This window comes from Tachypleus tridentatus, chromosome 2 (genome assembly GCF_004210375.1).
Source record: "Tachypleus tridentatus isolate NWPU-2018 chromosome 2, ASM421037v1, whole genome shotgun sequence".
Lineage (NCBI taxonomy): Eukaryota > Metazoa > Arthropoda > Merostomata > Xiphosura > Limulidae > Tachypleus > Tachypleus tridentatus.
This window is the reverse complement of record NC_134826.1, coordinates 24,457,751-24,476,834: the sequence shown is the minus strand read 5'-3', so window position 1 is coordinate 24,476,834 and position 19,084 is coordinate 24,457,751. Positions and strand designations below refer to the sequence as shown.

The following is a 19,084-nucleotide window of genomic DNA, read 5'->3' as shown; positions in this document are numbered from 1 at the left end:
TGCATCATTACTTGTTACATCCTCTCTTTCAAAAATTGACATTAGTTCGTTTTGAGGTTTCATACTGAATCATTAATAGCCAACAGAAAGAAAAGCTATCCATCAAATGATGTATTATCTTCTATCATGTTCAGCATATAGTACTGTATTTCATCTGCAGTTTGAAAGTTTCTCTACCAGTGTTTAAATTAACAAGCTTAGGAACTATTTGAAGACTCTTATACCAAAGTTATAAAGCCAGTTAACTTATGATAGTTATGTCAAATTGTATGCATTATTATTCTGTGTTCTTAGGTGCATTATTTAAGTAAATAAAAATTATTTAGTGTACAAACACAATCAGTATAAAAAAGGATTATGCTTAAATTTGATTGGCTGCAGAGAACAAAGGAACAAGAAATCTAAGATAAGTATTATATTTATTGTTTTTCATATATATTTTGAAAGACAGTGCACAAGCTCCTCATGAACATGTTGGTAAAAAAATTTTTTTAAATATTTGTTCCTTATCATACCTAATTTAACCTTATCAAATAAGATGAGCTTCTAAGTTTTACATTTTAGAAGCTCATCTTATTTGATAAGGTTAAATTAGGTATGATAAGGAACAAATATTTAAAAAAAAATTTTACCAATATGTTCATGAGGAGCTTGTGCACTGTCTTTCAATGCAGAACATGAAGTACATATTGTGTGGAGGGATTATTAGTTAGACACATTTTAAAAGGAAATAAAATAATAATATTAAATATAAACAGAAACAGGCTGTTATGAGTCTCAAACTATTTAGAATGAGCAATTATTGTTTCCTGTTACAATCTGCAGTCACTTTAGAAAAAAAAAAAAAGGTAATTTAGATTTATTTGCTATTTTTATGATAGTTACAGTCAACAGTTAGGGTAGACAAAATAACAAAAATATAGTTTTAGTTATAAAAACTTTTGGTATTTATTTAAGAGATTTTAGAGGTTATGCAAATATAATTAAAATTTTTTTTCAGATAAAGAAAATATTTTTAATTGTATCATGAAAATTACTTTGCACTCATAAAGAGAAAGAACATGCAACATAAATTGTTAATAAAGGTTTTTACAAAACATTATTAAGAACTCTTTTCCACCTTCAGAAGGTAAACATGCAGTGTACATTGTAGTTGAAGGTTATCCACTTACACTGAAATGCTCCCCTCCCCATTTTTTTTGAGTTCATAAATAATAACTAGGGGACCTTTAAAAATCTCATTAGGACTCTAGCTGAGAGTCCAAGACCCTTCACTAAGAGACTCTAGTGAGAAACCTGCATGCATTGTTATTTTCAATAAACTTAGTCAGAAAAATTAGGATTACAAAAGTATACACACATCATGTGACTTTGTGCAAAGTTGTCAAATGTGTAGTTTTAACAAATCCAAAATTAAAATTTTATTAGTTTATATAAAAGAGCTTAAATGAAAAAAAAATCTTACATTATTATTCATGTCATTTCATGTATCACTTCTTTATTCTGCTTTTCTCACCTCCACATTTCTAGTGATTTATTGCTTGTTGTGGCAGTTAAACATGATTCAAACAGCAATGATTCCATTATTAGTGTCAGTGTAGAGAGAATAAGAGATAAAGTACAAAATTTTAACAAAAAGAAAACTTGCAATGTATTACAGGAGGTTCTGCACATGAAATATGAAACTTAGACAAAAACAAATATTTTTATTCTTGACGTGAAAGCTACTTTTTGTTCAGACCAGCTCAGTAGAAACTTCATAAATTAGCAAATAAATTTTTAATAAAAACATTATTAGAAAATCTGATTTTTGATAAAAAAAATGTTTTGTTTACTAAAACACTTGCCAAATTTTACGAACGTATAGTAACCACAAAATTATAGCATATACATTGGTTGCAAGGTCAGTCAAAATGAACATGATATTTAATGAGTTTTATAGATGTTACGTAATTATTAACCACAATTATAGATACACAGTAATAAACTGCTATGTAAACTGCCTGATAATGCATGCTATGAAATCTCTTGACATTGGCATGGTCAATATGACCAACCACATGACCTCTTTGTACTTTAGTCTTTACAGATTTAATGCTTCTAACTTTCAATATGATGCGTATACCTTAACAAAATTTGGCAGTCTCTCAGTTAACATTATAAGTATTTCACATGCAAAAAAAAATCAAATTTTTTGTGAAATATTTTTAGTGAACAAAATAAAGATTTGTCCATGAATATATTGAGTACTTGTTTTGAATTGTCCATGTGTAAAGTACTTTTTGTTTTAATATTATAAATACTTTCCTCATCTCAAATATCTCAGATTTGATTTGTGTAATCACAAACCTTCTAAATACATTTTCTCTACCCTAACTCTGTACAATATTAATCAGTTTGATCAACCTCATAACCACAAAAATCTGAAAGAAATCTAAATTATCCCTTTTTTCTTTATATAATGACTTCAAATGAGAAGGCTAATAGTGTCTATTATATTTTCGAAATGGCTGATTTGACTATCCAGATATCTCAAAAATTTGGAATACTTCATTGCAAAGGTGCTTTAATTGTACAATAAAAACTATCTTACTACAAGAGCTCATCAGGAATCACAACAACAAAATAATCATCCCAGTTAAGATCTAAGCCACACCATCTAAGATACTTGTGCATGTTAAAAACAATAGTGAAGACTTATTATCAAAACTCAGAAAAACATATTTCAAATCAGTACTGAAACAAGTTATAGCTTCAATAAAATAATTACAAGTTATTTAGTCTTTGTGTGTGTGAAGTAATTTTCATTTAAATGCATACTAACCTGAGAAAGATTAGCTGCAAATGCAACTGTTACAGAAAATATGAAACTCTCTTGACATTTTTCAACAGGTCCAATCTGATAAAATCCTTCATCAGAATTTAACACGGGCTTAAGTTGATTTGACTGAAGTCCCATTAATGGAAATTTTTCCTTGTTATTTTTCAAAGATATCACATGAGCAGCTACTTTTTCATCACTACATGAAATCCTTGAATCTGGAAGTTGGTTTTCTGTTTCCTTGATGAGTTTATTGGGTGTTTCTCGTTCAAGGTACACACAAAGTAGAAGTTCAGGTTTATGCCTAGCATGTTTGCTATTAAGAAGAGTATGCCATTTGAAATCCTGTAACAAAAATTAAAACAAGCAATTTGGAATAATTTAAAACTTCCACTTGATTATCTATAGTCTTTATTACTAATTCTTTATAATGTTACAACACATGACTGTCTTGGTAAGTTACTTTTTAACATTTGTTTCACTGTACACTTCAAGTGCTATGAAAAACTATGAAAATTATTAGGAGTAAAAAGATAGGTAGCAAAGTTAAGAGCACTGCACCAAAGCTTTCCTTGATTTGTTAAACTATATATATTCATAATGAAAGGCAAATAAATCTATTACACAACTATTGTATTTCTCCATAATAAAAAAGTCCTATTTCTTAGCTATCACTTTCTCACACTATTTCAAGTGTGATGCAACTAATAAAGTTATAAAAATGGGAAATATGTACACATACATTTTACATTTACAGCAGGGTTTCCAAAACATTGAGTTATCAACCTCTTGATATCCTTATAAATTGTCATCAACCCTCAAAGTTCTTAATATAAATTAATTAGATTGAAATTTATTTTTATAAAATGTATTTTTCATTACTGTGTGAATTTATACACTACAGAAGATTTGAGAAACAGGAGTTATTTGCTTGCTGATGCTATTAAACACAGGGTGATTAATAGGACAGGCCAAATTTATCCTAGGTGTCATTTTTTTACTCCTAGGTCTTTATTCAACCCTTGTATTGTCTCATCAATCCCAGGAGGTTGATATCAACAATTTCAGGAAACCCTGATTGAAAGATGAAAGATTATTTAATTAAATTCATAAAACAGCCTACAACTGAAATGTTATGTTCCATTTTTCCTAAATTACAAAAACAAAGCAATTTCACATAGTATCAATAATACAAATTGAGCATAATTGTTTGAATTTATAAATGCCAGAATTTTATAATTTATCAGTAAAAAAAATCATTTCAAACTCAATTCTATATAAAAAAACTAGTTACATCTTCCAATTTTTAAATGTTTACTTTCTGTAGTACCTCAAAAATACAAATCATTAAAAGTAAAATTATATAAATCACATTCATTGTGATATATTTGGTTATCATTCATTGTAATCTTATCACAGAATTAAATTATTATTCAATAAATAACACAATATTTGATAGCAATACAATTATGTACATTAACCCTAATGTAATTTTATTAAAATATTATATAATTTCCTCAATACAGTACTTTTACATATGGTCAAACTGCTGAATGTATACATTTCATTCTAAATCATGTGTCAATCCATGTTTTATACTTTTTATTTAACTCGTAGTTCACTGAATGTAACATACATGCATGTTATACTAATATACTGATTAGTTTCAATGGCAGAGAACTTACTGCTTTATTTTCTTGAGCAGGCCGAATATCAAGAACCACATACCCAACAGGTTCTTTAGCCTCTGTACTGTTATTAATGGCAAAACAATGTAATTTGATTGGAGTGCGTTGTAGTCGATGTAAATGTAAGGACCGCTTGTCCACTTCCCATGCAAGCTCTGTGCTAAAATCTGGATCAGCTGTATGAGGTATAGGATCTGTGCTCATCACCTCACCATCAAACTTGGCTTCAATTACAAGAGAGTGTGACTGACGTGCTTGAAAGTTACGGCCTATGCATAAGAAAGTATTTGAAGGAAAACATAAATATATAGATGTATTATTTAGAAAAGTTAAAAATTAAAAGATACATCATAAGAAAGGACAGTGCAAATCATATGCATCATATCTAAGCCTTAGATGAAATACAATTAAAGATAAATTCATAAGAGTGAGAGAGAAAACAAATAATCACAATCACATTGCAAACACCCAACACCTTGACACAAATCGTAAGGTGAGTCATCATGTAATGTGCCCTGGTTTATAGAGGTATTGACAGAAGAAAGAACAAAACAGTCATACTTTCATGAATTTAAATGTGTGTGCGTGTGTATATTACAACCATAAATTTTAAGCCATAAACAAAACACATTAACGTGAAACAAAATAGATTGCATATTTTTAAAATGGATCCTAGAGTAAAAGCTACAATGTGAGATTATAAAATGTATCCTAGGCTTTGGAGGTGACTGCAGTTGTAGGAAGGTGACTGCTCTCCCAAGTTAAAATAAGATAAATATAAAAAGATGAAAAACAAAATATAAATACAAAAAAATATATAAATGAAAAATGAAAATAAGGTATATATACACACACATAGTATGCATGTAGCCAGAGAACAATATAGTTTTCACCAAAACAAAATTAACATTGAATATCTCTCCCTTAATAATAAAAAAGTAGAAATCTGCTAGTAGGCTAAAATGCACTTTTTCATTTGTAACTTGGAATTAAAACACTTATTTTCAATAAAATGGGTTACTTACAAAACGAAGCACTTTTGTTGAACTAAGATTAGCTGACATCATTTTACTTGTGATGTGCAAGTTTACCTAATTGTAGATAACTTGGCACAGGGCTTGAAGGAATCAAAAACACCCCAAAAGGCATGTTATATACGAAAAAGTGAAGAGAGTTCTTCCTGGTAATATGCCTTAGTTTGTTGAATATAACTAAAAAATATCATACTAACAAAGTGACTTCAGTCAACAAACTAGCCAGTAGACTAAACTCAAGAAGTCAATGACTGTCAATAAAGCCTTGGATTGATGAAAGGCAGTCTGGGTCAAAACACTGCGAATAAGTCACCTAGCATATTATCAAAACTTTATTAATAATACCAGGTGAAATAACAACCAGTACATCCATATCCTAGTGTTGATTATATAGACAATACATGATAAACCTTTTCATGACAGGTCACGGGACAAAGGCTATGTCATTGCAAATGTTGACTGACATTCAAAATTTTGTAGAATTACAATTTTATGAATTTATGTCAAGTTTGGAATCAAATTGTAGATAATTCAAACTTTAATGTTATATATGAGTTAATTTCTTACTTTAAAAATAAATATTAAAAGAACACACCTAAATATAGACTTTAGTGACTTACATAGTATGTTGAATGCAGAACTGTTTAAAATTATGTGTTTGTGATGTCAAAATACTAAACAGTCTATAGTTTCATACAAATTACTAATATTATCAAGACAGAATACAAAATAAGCTGTGTGCAAATTTGTATAAACAAACTCGTGTAAGTTATAACTAGCTCATAGCAAAATGGTTAAGTGACATTCTGACTCCTTCATATGCCCCAAAGGAAACCACAGCATACTAAATTAAAACATACTTAATGCAACAGAAGAAAAGGAAACATCTGATTAGCCTGCAATGAGCTTTTGCCAGATACACCTGTATTCCTTTTTATCATAATGTGTCAAGTACTTACTGCTGATCCCTCATGAAAAACTGTCAGATTACCATGAAAGAGTTAATGTGAAAAGGTCATTATAATGGCTTGAAATCTTCAATGCGGAAAGCAGTATAGTGTGTAGATTTAGCATGATCAATTAAAAACCCCAATTAAAGCAATTTTCCTTATTCAAAAGATGAAGTGCACACATTGTAATTTGTGTTTTGTCAAATATGAGTTGCAATTGTATATCACATTTTGAGGCCAATCCATTTATTTCTTACTACAAACTCATTTACTTTCAGCAGACAGGGGTATGTAATTTCTGCACAAACATTAGGAAAACTTATTCATGTTTCGTAAAATTCTATTTACTCCCTCACCAACCCACAAAGTATGTACCCACAATTGAAATGTAACTTTTATTACACAATGAACAACAGCTGAAATTCCTGTGCATATTAAATCTATATTTAAAAAAATGCAAGTTTAATATTAATATAGTAAAGAATGAAGATTACCACATACTCTGATAAGCACAAAAATATTTGTTGAGCACTAATAACAACATTTCAACCCTTTGACTAATAATATATTTTGCTTCATGAAAACATGCAATGAATTCATAATTCATACTTTGTATGATAAAGTTATAATTATCAAGTTTTATTTTAGAAAATTAATTGCCATTATCTAAATTTTATGTTTGACACTAGATTTAAGCTACATGAAGAATATCCAATGATTTAGGTTTTTACTTTGGCTAAATATGCACATGCCTAATAAATGAGTAAAGATTATTTGTTTCCTCATAACACTTGAGTAAATATGTACTACTTATAAATACAACATTTAAGAGTTCTACGTTGTCTTCAATATACAAAGTGAAATGTAAAACTGAGTTGCTGGAAAATGTATACACAATATTGTTGCAATGTGTGACTGATAAGCAAATAAATATTTCATTATATGTAAACATTTAACAATGCACAAGCTTAACATACAGTTCTAAACTACCTAGTATTCCATATGCCACTGGATATGGGAGTAATGTTTAATCATTAAGAACTGTAGGTGATGCATAACTGCACATAATTTGGTTAATGTAAAACAAATTGAAATTAACTATTCTGTTGCAATATTTGAAAAAAGCAGGTATAACAGTTCAATCTGCAGATATTTTGAAAGCATGTGTTTACAAATATTTTTTTAATAATGTCTTATATTTACATTTGTAATTTACCAGACAGAGAGTATATTTTTACTCATATATATAAATACTTTCATATTATGCACTTCAAGTGCAACACTGCTGCTTCAGTCTTATAATGATGATGACATAATAATTAAAAAAAAATTATGAACAAATAATTAAGTACAAAAAATACTTGTTCAACAGACAAAATATAACAGTAAAACTTGTTGTCCTACTTACCGAATAGTATAAATTAATCACCCTCAAGTGAAACCCAATATTACTTTGCAATTTATCTTGCCAAACTACCCATTAAATAATGGACCTACCAAATTTTCTGTTTCAAGAAATCATTTTATTTGAAAATAGCACAAGGCAGGTGAGAAGGAAAAAGATTTTGTGCTTGACCACAGAATATCATTGGAGTTTCCTGTTAAAGTGATATTACCCTTACTTCACCTGTAATCAAGTTTAACAAACTGCTTTCTATATAAAGAATGGTATATTATGCAAGTAGAAGTATTAATAATGGAGTGGGAGAGTTACTTCAAGAAAGACAGTAACAAAGATACCAACTATTTCAAATGACTGAGCGTAATGATTGTAGACAGAGCCCTTTATCATTTGCGGATACTAGGCCTGACCAGTGTCTCTAAGCTGTTTATTATTATATTATTATTATAACTATTATTATTTATTACTGCTATAGATTGCTCATTTATGACTGTGTTTTGTGTATTTAATAAATAAATTTAAAAAAAAATTCTTTTGAAATTTTTTTTATATTCTGAATTCTTACTCATAAATGTCATTATCTGCATTGTTTTTGTCTTCGCCTCAACCTTTTGTTGGTGAGATGCCACTTTTGTATGTCTGGAACAATCGTTTATCCCGCCATGCACCACAGAAAAATCAATGTGACAAACTGTACAAAACGCATGACTGTCACTGACTTTTGATGCAATGACCAGATATTTTGCACTATACTCTTTCCTAAATTTTTGATTTACCAGAAACAACACAATCTGGTAAACGAGGCCTCTTTTTTTCCAACTTGTGAACAATCACACTGGTGTTTCTATACCACTTAGAAAACGAGAAATACCCATCTACACAAGCGCTGATTGGCTGACGAGCACTGATGACATAACTATGGTTTCCCCCATGTACCCAGTATGGAGAAGTATTGCACTCAAATTATTGGTAGATGTCGGAGAAACAAATATTTTTTTATTATTTCAAGCACAAACATGATTATCGCAAGTTGTCATTTGGATTATGTCTTTTATTCATTATCAAAATTTATTTGTATCTCACTAGAAATTTTCTTTTCACCCCTTTCAAGCCCTGGGGGAACAATTTATCCTTTATTGAAAAGGCCTATATAATATATAATAATTTGGGAGTTGCAACAAGTCATAATATTTGTCTGTATGAGCATATAGTCGTAATGTATACACCAAAATTGTAATGATTACGCTCAAATCATAATGGTTGGCATCTCTGGAGTTATATGAAAGTATTCCAGTCTGGGAGATCTTTTCCAGATGTTAGACTTTCATCAGATTGAAAGATCCATTATATATTTAAAAACAGCTGGTATGGGTGGAGAAAGCACTAATTGAGGAGCGAACAACATTTCAACCTTCTTCGGTCATTGTCAGGTTCACAAAGAAAGAAAGAGGTAACTGACCAATAGCTGATCACATGTTTGAAGGCAATTGTGTAACTGAGTGTAGGAATGTAGAGGGCATGCTCAGATGTTAGATATATTTATTAATATATGTATAAAGGTGTTCCTATATACTGGTTTATTTTGGGCTTGAGTTGTTGCATCAGTAAGGCTTCTTTAATTTTGCATTTGTTTATTTCTTTATTTAGTATTTGAATGTTTTCTATGGTTATGTTGTTTATTTGATTTGCAGTGTTTGAAAACGTGTCAAGGTGACTTTTTGTGTTCTTTGAATCTGGTTTCCATTTTTCTACTTGTTTCTCCAATATAGAAGTCGTGGCAGTTATTTTATAAATAATGTTGGTGTGGTGTTTTTCACTGTAGTTTTTACATAGTATAGACCTCAGTTTTGTGCCTGGTTTTTGATTAAATTTGGTATTAACTGGAATATCATATTTTGTTGCTAGTTTTTGCTAAATGTTGGTTATTTTTCTGCTGATGTCAGGAATATATGGTATGCAGCAGTATATGGTTTTGTGATTTTTTTTTTAAATCGTGGGGTTATTTACTTTTGTTACTTGATTTTACTTTTAGTCTAGGTGTGTGCATATAATGTTTTCTATAGTTTGTGGAGGAAACTTGTTGATGTTGATGAAATTAGTTTTATTTTGTCTAATTCGTCATTACTTTTATCTGGTGAGCATAGTTTCATGGCTGTGTTTATGTGGTTTCTTCGTATGTTGAGTTTTTGTTTTGTTGAGTCCCAAAGAATGTATAGCCCAGTATGGGTGATTTTTTGGTGGATTCCTGTTTTAAATTGTGTATCGGTTCTTGTAATTTTGAGGTTAAGAAATGATATTTGATTGCTTTCTTCCTGTTCACATGTGAAGTTAATGTTGGGATGTATAGAGTTAATGTGGTTGAAAAAATTGAGCATGTGTTTTGTAGATGTGAATCCTGCAATCATGTCATCTACATATCTGTACCAGTGTAGTGGTAGATGTAATGCTGTGTTAATTGCTTGTGTTTCAACTTGTGCCATAAAAATATTGGCTAGAAGTAGCGATACTGGATTGCCCATGCTCAGGCTATTTGTTTGTATGTAGTTGTAGTTGTTGAGCATGAAGTTTGTCTTCATCATGGTGAATTCTATGAGGGTTGCTAATTGGTTGCTGGGAATGTCTATTGATGGGTTAGGGTCTCGGATATAGAGTTCCAAGGCTATCTTGCAGGCTTCAGTGGTTGGGACTTCTGTAAAGAAGGATATGACATCAATACTGGCCAATAAGGCTTTATGATTAAGTTGATTAAGGTTAGATTTGAAATTAAAGGAGTCTTTGATGAATGATCTGACTGATGTTACATATTTGGAGAATGCCCCTGCTATGTATTTACCAAGATTATATTTAAATAGTTCATATGTGGACATTATTGGTCTTAGTGGACAATCTGGTTTATAAGGTTTGGGGATGCCGTATATTTGTGTTGTGTGTGAGTCGGTCTTGCAAAGGTAGGAATAAAGTGTTTTTGAACTTGTGTTGGCTTTTTTTCACTTTTAGTAGTATTTTGTTTTGTTGCATTTTGTGCGTCTTTGTTGGATTTGTGTGTATTGGTTTGAATTTGTTTATGTCTGATAGAATGTTTTTCATTTTGTGGATGGATTCATTCGTGTACATTATCACTATAGCATTTCCTGTATCTGCTTTTAGAATTTTAATGTTTTTGTCTTGTTTTAGGTTTTTAATGGCTGCATACCATATATTCCAGACATCAGCAGAAAAATAACCAACATTTTGCAAAAACTAGCAAAAAAATATCACATTCCATTTAATTTAAAATTTATTGAAAAACCAAGCACAAAACTAAGGTCTAAAATATGTAAATATATACGTAAAAATGGCTAGTATGGGTAGAGAAAATTTTTTTATGTAGAGAAGCGAACAACATTTCGACCTTCTTCAGGTATAGTTGACCACATGTTTGAAAGAGGTTGTGTAATTGAGTGTAGGAATGTAGAGGACAAGTTAAGATGTTTGATTATATTTATTAATATAGGTATAAAGGTGTTCCTTTGTATTGGTTTATTTTGGGCTTGAGCTGTTGTATAAGTAAGGCTTCTTTAATTTTGCTTTTGTTTATGTTTGTTTCTTTATTTAGTATTTGGGTGTTTTTTTTTATGGTTATGTTGTGTTTATTTGATTTGCAGTGTTTAAAGCTCAAGCCCAATCGGTCAGTTACCTCTTTCTTTCTTTGTGAACCTGATGATGACTGAAGAAGATCGAAACGTTGTTCGCTCCTCTATTAGTGCTTACCCATACCAGCCATTTGTTTTCTCTACAAGTGGGTTTTCTCATCATCATGAAAGATCCATTACTTTAATCTCCCTGTAGCCAAAATAAAGCAGATAAACCACTGTCTGGTGTACCCTTAAAGCCTATTCAATGTTATGCTTGAGAATCTGTTTCCATGTAAGGGAAGCACAGATAAAGAGACCTTATGGTCTTTCAAGCCATCACCAGCCAATGTAACAAAAGACCAACTCTGGTTAGGAAAAACCAAAACCACCCAATTAGGGCCAAACGTTCACCATTCATAGCTGTTCCTCTGAAGATGAGATAGCAGGCATCAACTACTAAAAGCCATGAAGCATATGACAGCTTAACCTTTCTGTCAGGGTGACCATAGATCATGAAGAATTCTGAGGTCACACAGAACTGATGAACAATTAACAAAGAACAATTTATCTGATGGTTGAAGTTCCTGAATACATTTAATTCAATGTATCTGCAATATCAGTGGTGTGAATCCCAGCCACGTATCACCAAGAAATCTGCAAGAAAAATGCTATAGCAGGCCCATGTGAATGAGATAAAACAATTACTCCCCCTCATCCTACAGCATTTTAATCAGTGTTCAATGTTAGTAATTACATGGGTCAACTGTCCTCTGAAGTGGTAGTCCAATTTCTGATGCTGAGCTTGGATGGTCTAACCTGAATTCCATTAAACTCTTAAGTAAGACACAACTGGAAGACTAAGATACAGCTTTAGCTCAGTTGAGCTGGATCTGGCTACCAACTTGAAATAGCATAGCAGACAGTTTACACCAGAGAGAGCAGTCAGCTTAGCTCTTTTGTGTCAAGACAGAGCTCAATATATACCTGAAACATTAGAGGGGTTAGATATAAAGTTCCTACTTGATATAGGAGTTAACACAACACTGGAATATCTTGTATTATATCAGTCACTTTACGTAATATCAAAGACCATTCTATCAGAGGATACAGGCCTTTCTGGTAACTGGTGATATACAAGATGTAAGAGTTAAGACAAACCTCCAAGTATATATAAAAAAGAAGCTCACAGAACAAAGGCAGTTATCTCTAATTATAATTGTTGTAAAATAATTGTTGTCACAAAATTACAGTTTCCAATAATTATTAGTTTTAATTATTCCAACCATCTAAGTAATCAAGATATTACTGTCAAAACTGCTTGATGTGTTTTTGTTATTGTAAAGCCTTAAAAACATTTTTGTTTGTTGTGACCCAAATATGATATAAAACGTGGGTAGTAGATAAGTAGCTAGATTTTTTCTTCTAAAATTGTTTAAGCAAATATTTTTTTGAAATAACATTTGGTCCATGATAACCTAAAATATAACACGTTACACTCTGAATATAATTACAGTCACAATTTATTCTATAAAAAGAATTACAGAAATTTAAATTTCTCTCACAACACACACTTGCAAGTCAATATAGACCCTGACCAATAAGGTGGAAGCAACTGTTGCCAACAATTTTATGGTATGTTATTCCATTTCATGTCTTTTACCAAGTAAATGTACAAGTACTTCTCTTCATCTGTGTAAGTTTTCAATTGGAATTAATTTGTTTTTCATCATAATCCTCCATCTGTGAGAACATTTTTTTGAGATTAATACACTGAACAGACCTGTGTATGCAATTTTGTTATTGTATGCTTATCAACAGTAAATTATCTCCTGCTAGTTCAAATAAGCATGAAGAGTCTTCGGGATAACACAAGCCACATCGTCAAATTTCAATGCACTAAAATTAAAGAGTATGTTGAATAATCACAAAGTTTTTGATATTTTTTTATTAAAAAAGGATGACATTTCAAGCTAGTGCTCTTCATCACAGCTTACAGCAACTTCTATACACTCCTTACAACTTACAAACACAGTCTAGATCTATTTGATTACATAACTAACTTTGTTTTACCTGAATTACATTTTGCATACATGTGTATAAATAGCAACTGAGACCTAGAACATTCCATGCACTACAACATTTTATGATCTATTAATACTTGAACACAGTAGGTCACCAATGATCATTTTCAAAAACGTCTATACTAATCAACAATCCAAAGTCATGTTCCTGGGAAAGGGTAACAGGTTTGTCTGAAATTATGCTAAGTATGCCAGCATACAAGATATATATAAACAGATAGGTTTAAGCAATGAAAAAATACTTGTGTATTTAAGAATGATTACACTAGTACCCATTTAAAAAAAACAATATTCCTTGACAAAAAAGCTGTAACACGTAATAAAATATTTAATCAATATGTAAACTAAAAAGGAAACTGTTAAACCAATCATTGTTCCTTTTAACAAAATACAAGAAAGTATATTACAAATGGTCTTACATCTGGAATTATAAAAATTGTAATACATTTTTAAAATTAAATCCTTACATACGATGCACCTTATTATACATCAGTTATCTGATACCAGTGATGTACATAGATTAAAAGTATACCTTAAGATTTTTATCTTAATTATTTCTTGAATGTTAAGCAACAATTAATTAATTGCCTTATCCAGGTTAATGCATGCTAATCATGAAAGGTATTTTTTGTTTAATTTTTTATTACAAAAACTACAAATACATTAATGGAGTTATTTTATTGTTAAGGATATTTGGACTTGAGTAACCAAATGGCATATAATAAATCTAAAGGGATGTGTGTTATTAACTGTAAAACAAATAAATGCTGGCTTAGAGATTTAGAAAAAAAAATCTAATTAATAATATTGATAACAGGCATAATTAAGTAATAATTTCGCTCTCGTATGTATTTTGGTTGCTTCATTCCCAGTGGCAACGCTCATACTTAACAACGTAAGCTTCAGGGGCAATGGGTATGAATTTTACTCCGAGTAAGAACTCGTATGAAATTGAAAGTATTTGTTAGGCTTAACACTATAAATAAGGGACAATTACATACAACTTACAAGCTTATCAAGTATTTGAAACTACGTAGAACTAACGGTATTGGATTAGTGGGACCTATAAATATTAATCGTATTAATACTAGTAATATATTACAAGTAACAGTAGTTATTAATTTTATTTTAATTATTTGTAATACTAACTGTTTCAAGTCGTAATTTTTTTTATACAAATAGAAACAAACAAACCTTGTGTAACATTCACAACTATCAGAAACTGAACATTCATTTCTTCCAGTTTTCTTATTCAATTCTAAGACTCCATCACGTATAAGTTGTCATACCCTGCCATCAATAATTTACGTACATAACCAAACTATCTTGTATCGGTGTTAACGTTACTCTAATTAGGTAGTACACTTTAAGAAAACCGCCATTTTCATTTACGTAATAAGATAAAAAAAAAAGTGCTTCTAAATATATAGATGATTATACAATACCCGTAAAATAAGAAAATAATAATAATTTACCACGTAGCTTTCTTATAATTAAAGGAAGAAAAGGGCATTTCTTTGTTTTTAAAATATATAAAATAATAATTATTTGCCTGGAACGACTAAATTTTGGTCTCATAGTCTAACTTCTCCAACCTGTTTGCTTCTTTAGTGTATATATATACATTTTCAGATCAATATTTCATAATAAGACATTGCGGTTCAAAGCCCAGTCTGTAAAACATGTCCTATTCGTCACCTTGCTCGAAATATAATTTGATTATTCATTGCTTTCCTCTTATGGTAATAAAAACTTATTTTACTCTTTGAAGCTGTGGATGCATTATCATCGTGTATAAGCGGTTTAAATCAAACTAATCGACCGGATAAGAATAGATCAAGGCCAACATAACATATTGTTCACTAACTGCCTTTCATCGTGGCCATTTGTTCAATACAAAGGATAACAAGAGTTCCAAGGCTCTCTAAGAAGGACAATGCTTAGGTAGTATGCTTGGGTGATTAGTTTGAAACAAATGAACAAAAACAATTAAATAAAACAGCTTTTATAACATGGACATATAGTTTACTCATTTGTTACCCTTATAGCATACATAAATTTTAGACCCCAGTAGCTGACTAGTAAGTCAGAAAGTTTATAGCGTTAAACATTAAGTTTTGATACCTGTGGTGGGCACAACACAACTATCCTAATTTGTAGCTTTGAGCTTAACAAAAACAAACATCAGTTTTAAGTTACAACACGTCTTTCCCTTATGAATTTCCTGTTAGTAGTTTCCTCTTTTTGCTCTGTTGCTACCTTTTACATCAATAAATTTTTAAACTAAATATGGAAAAACATAGTAATCCAAAGAAAATGGGCATTACTATCCAAAACGCTACCAACTGCAGACCATCGCTTTATTCTGTATTACCTTACACAAGCTGATTCATTTCGGTTTGTTTTTACAGAGAAGTAAATTTAGGTAATTTACAATAAATAAAACCTACTGCATTAAAAGTTGCACTCATCCAATCAGTTTTGTGTGCCTGTATGGAACCAGTTTTCTCATTGCATGGTGAAATTATACATAATTAAGTACATATGTGAAACTTTCTCTCGAGAATTCACATGCCTGTGTGGTGAAGTTGCCACTACTGTGATAATGGTGAGTGAGTTTCATGAAATGTTGTATTACTGTTTTGCAAAGAAAAATCCCTTGCTTTCTCTTTCAACTATCAGTTTTTCTACCGAACGACTTTATAGTTTGGGATGAACAAATGTAAGAGTCACACATTATGGTGCTTAGATTTTAAAATATTATTCTTTTATCATGGTTGAAAAGGCAAAAGTATATTTATGAAATTGTAGCTGTAATGAAGGGTATTGTATGATATATCCACTGGGAACCCTCATTTATAGGAAATTTAATTGCAATTATTGGAATATCTCTTGCAGGTCATGAGGCTTCATAACGTTGAAGTAACCTATTAAATTCACGAGTTCGAGCTAAAGAAAATATTCTTTAGATACTGTGAGGTATTTTAACAGATTAAGTAATTTTAACATCTATCTCTTTGGGAATAAATTGGTATTTAGACTGATAATTCGATATAGAAATGGTTTATATATACATATTTTTACTTTTACGGGAGCATACATAAACCTAAGTCGTATGTCAACTGTATTAAAGTAGTTAGGTCCACACAATTTTATACTTAATAAGTATTTATGCTCTAACAACTTAGTAGGCGTTTAAAACAATACGTCCCACGTTGGAATAGTGGTAAGTCTACGGACTTACAACGTTAAATTCAGGGGGCTCGATTCCCCTCGATGAACACAGCAGATAGTTCAATGTGGTTTTGCTATAAGAAAACACACACTTTAAAGAATAATAGACATAAATGTAAAGTAAAAATAATATTTTATTTCATTTTTAAATAACCACAATTACTAATGGGATGTGTGCGCCTGTCGGGCACAGCACAACTTCTCAAACCTTGGAATCAAATTGGACACCACCACTCTCATTTCCTGTTCCACGTTGATTTTCGCCCGGTTCTTGCTTTTTATCACAGCAACCGCCGAGAACCCAGCTTCGAAGAAATATGACGTTGCAAATGGAATTATGATTCGCTGAGCTTTAGCACTTAGCAGTGGATATTCATCTTTTAATGATATCCAAAACTCAGTTCGTTGCATGCCGCCAAATTTTGTCTTTAAAGTCTTGTCAAAAGGCAGCTCAATAAGAGTTTTTTCTTCTGCAGAGGTAAATTCAGATGGGGTTTTAGCTTTGAATGAGTCTTGGACCCATGCAAACTTCTCCATATCTTCTGGAAAGTAACTTGCAAACCAGTCACTGAACTGTAATTGGCGCTTCTCAAAAACATATTTTAGTTCGTGAGTCAAATCAACTTCACTGGATGTAACAAAGTGCTGCAACATGGGAAAACAGTCTTTGCCACCATCTTCATTCATTTGTCTTCTCCATAGCAGTAATGTTTTTCTGAAGGTGAAACCTTCTCTGCGAATTTCAGAATGCGCGTGTTATTTCCTTGCAGAGAGAGATTTAACGCATTCACTTTTCCGAAGAGACCCCACAGGTATGCTAATTTTGACAAATAATCAGTATCTAAGAAATTTTTAGCACATTTGTGTTCTTCTTCTTCAAGTTAATAGTAAAGTTCTTGTCGTACTTCGAACACATGACACAGTACATTCCCACAGTAGAGCCATCGCGATCTACAGTAGTACAACAAAAATGTGTGCTTATATCCTATATCCTCACAGAGTTTTTAAAACCTCGCCTTCTATGGCCAGGTTTTTATAAAGTTCATCACTTTCAACACACTTTCCAGGACTAGACTCAGTGGAGGGCTCAGGTGCTTTGACGTAAGGGCTTCCCTGTAAATTGTGCAAGAGATCCAAAGTGCATCAAGAGCTTTGCTTCGTATGAGTGCCTACAATCCTCCAAAACAGCCAGAAATAGAGCGACCACCATCGATACAGACGCCAATGTACTTAGTTCAGTCTAAATTGTTTTCACACATAAAAGTGTCGTGGATTTTAAACAAGTTTTGAGCCTTTGTACCTGCAGTGATGCTTTTACAAAAGAGAAGGTCTTCTACAATTTTGTCACCATCTACAAAACGTGTGTAGTAAATAAAATGAGCATCCTTCTTACTATCCGTCGCCTCATCTGGCTATAACTCGGATTCCTTCCCTTTCATTTTTTCAATTAGCTGATCGTTGAGGTCTTAGGCCATGTGTTGGATTCTATGATTGACAGTATTGTTGAAAAAAAGCACCTTCAAAAGCAGTCTTCCCGCAGATTCACCAACCATAATGTTCACCATATCCACTGCAGCCGGTAAAATCAGTCCTTCTACAATGGTATGAGGCGTTATACATTTCATGATTCTATATGTCACCTTCTAGGATGCTAACAAAGTATTGCTTTGTATTGATGCTTGTTTCAAAAATGTACTTTTTTGTTCGTTCAATTGTTTTAATTTTCTGGTCAAATAACCAAGAGATTTACTGGTCATGTTAGGATGATTGGTCTATAAGTGGAGTTGTAGTTTACTTGGAAGCATGCACTCTGGAGCCCAAACGTTTAGACATAATACACACTGTGGACACTCTTCATGACTGACATCTACCGAAATAAAACCAAAACCCAGATAACTATCGTCACATTTACGTTTCTTCACAACTTTTCCACTGGTCTATGGTTCTCAATCCTTTTTTTCACTCCCACTCTTTTATTAATGTTCAAAAATCTTTCCATCTTTATGCATAAGAACTAAAAATCAACAAAATAATTCAATGAACTTCGCTAGACCTCACAGACACTTGATCACAACACCCTTTAGTTATTTCGATTACTGACGGACCCAGAATGTCGACAGGTATTTATATACAAAATCTAAGAAACCAGAAAGTTCGATAAGTTACTAGCTTAGCCGAAATTACAAGTAAACAAAACATATATCAAACATTCGACAACGTCATCAAAATGAATGTAGAGCGATCTAATGTTAAAACTGTG

At 31.5% G+C, this 19,084-nt stretch overlaps 2 protein-coding genes across 3 annotated transcripts in view; both read right to left on the bottom strand.

Moving 5' to 3' along the window:
• LOC143239652 (centrosomal protein of 120 kDa-like) overlaps window positions 1–15,191 on the bottom strand; it is a 113,351-nt gene extending 98,160 nt beyond the window's left edge. For both annotated transcript variants that reach the window (XM_076480982.1, XM_076480990.1), the window contains exons 1-3: window positions 14,785–15,191; window positions 4,507–4,778; window positions 2,825–3,166 (exon numbers count right to left, since the gene is read on the bottom strand). In XM_076480982.1, the coding sequence (XP_076337097.1) occupies window positions 2,825–3,166; window positions 4,507–4,778; window positions 14,785–14,824 (654 nt within the window). In that variant the 5' untranslated portion in view covers window positions 14,825–15,191. The remainder of the gene's footprint in view (window positions 1–2,824; window positions 3,167–4,506; window positions 4,779–14,784) is intronic.
• A 1,795-nt stretch (window positions 15,192–16,986) lies between these two features.
• On the bottom strand, window positions 16,987–17,511 carry LOC143245451 (protein FAM200A-like). The gene has a single exon (XM_076491815.1). The coding sequence runs from the start codon at window positions 17,509–17,511 to the stop codon at window positions 16,987–16,989; it is 525 nt and encodes a 174-aa protein (XP_076347930.1).
• Window positions 17,512–19,084: the final 1,573 nt, after the last annotated feature.

What these genes read in the sequence shown, in the direction of transcription:
- LOC143245451 (XM_076491815.1), bottom strand. Translation starts at nt 17,511, where the DNA reads ATGAATGAAGATGGTGGCAAAGACTGTTTTCCCATGTTGCAGCACTTT.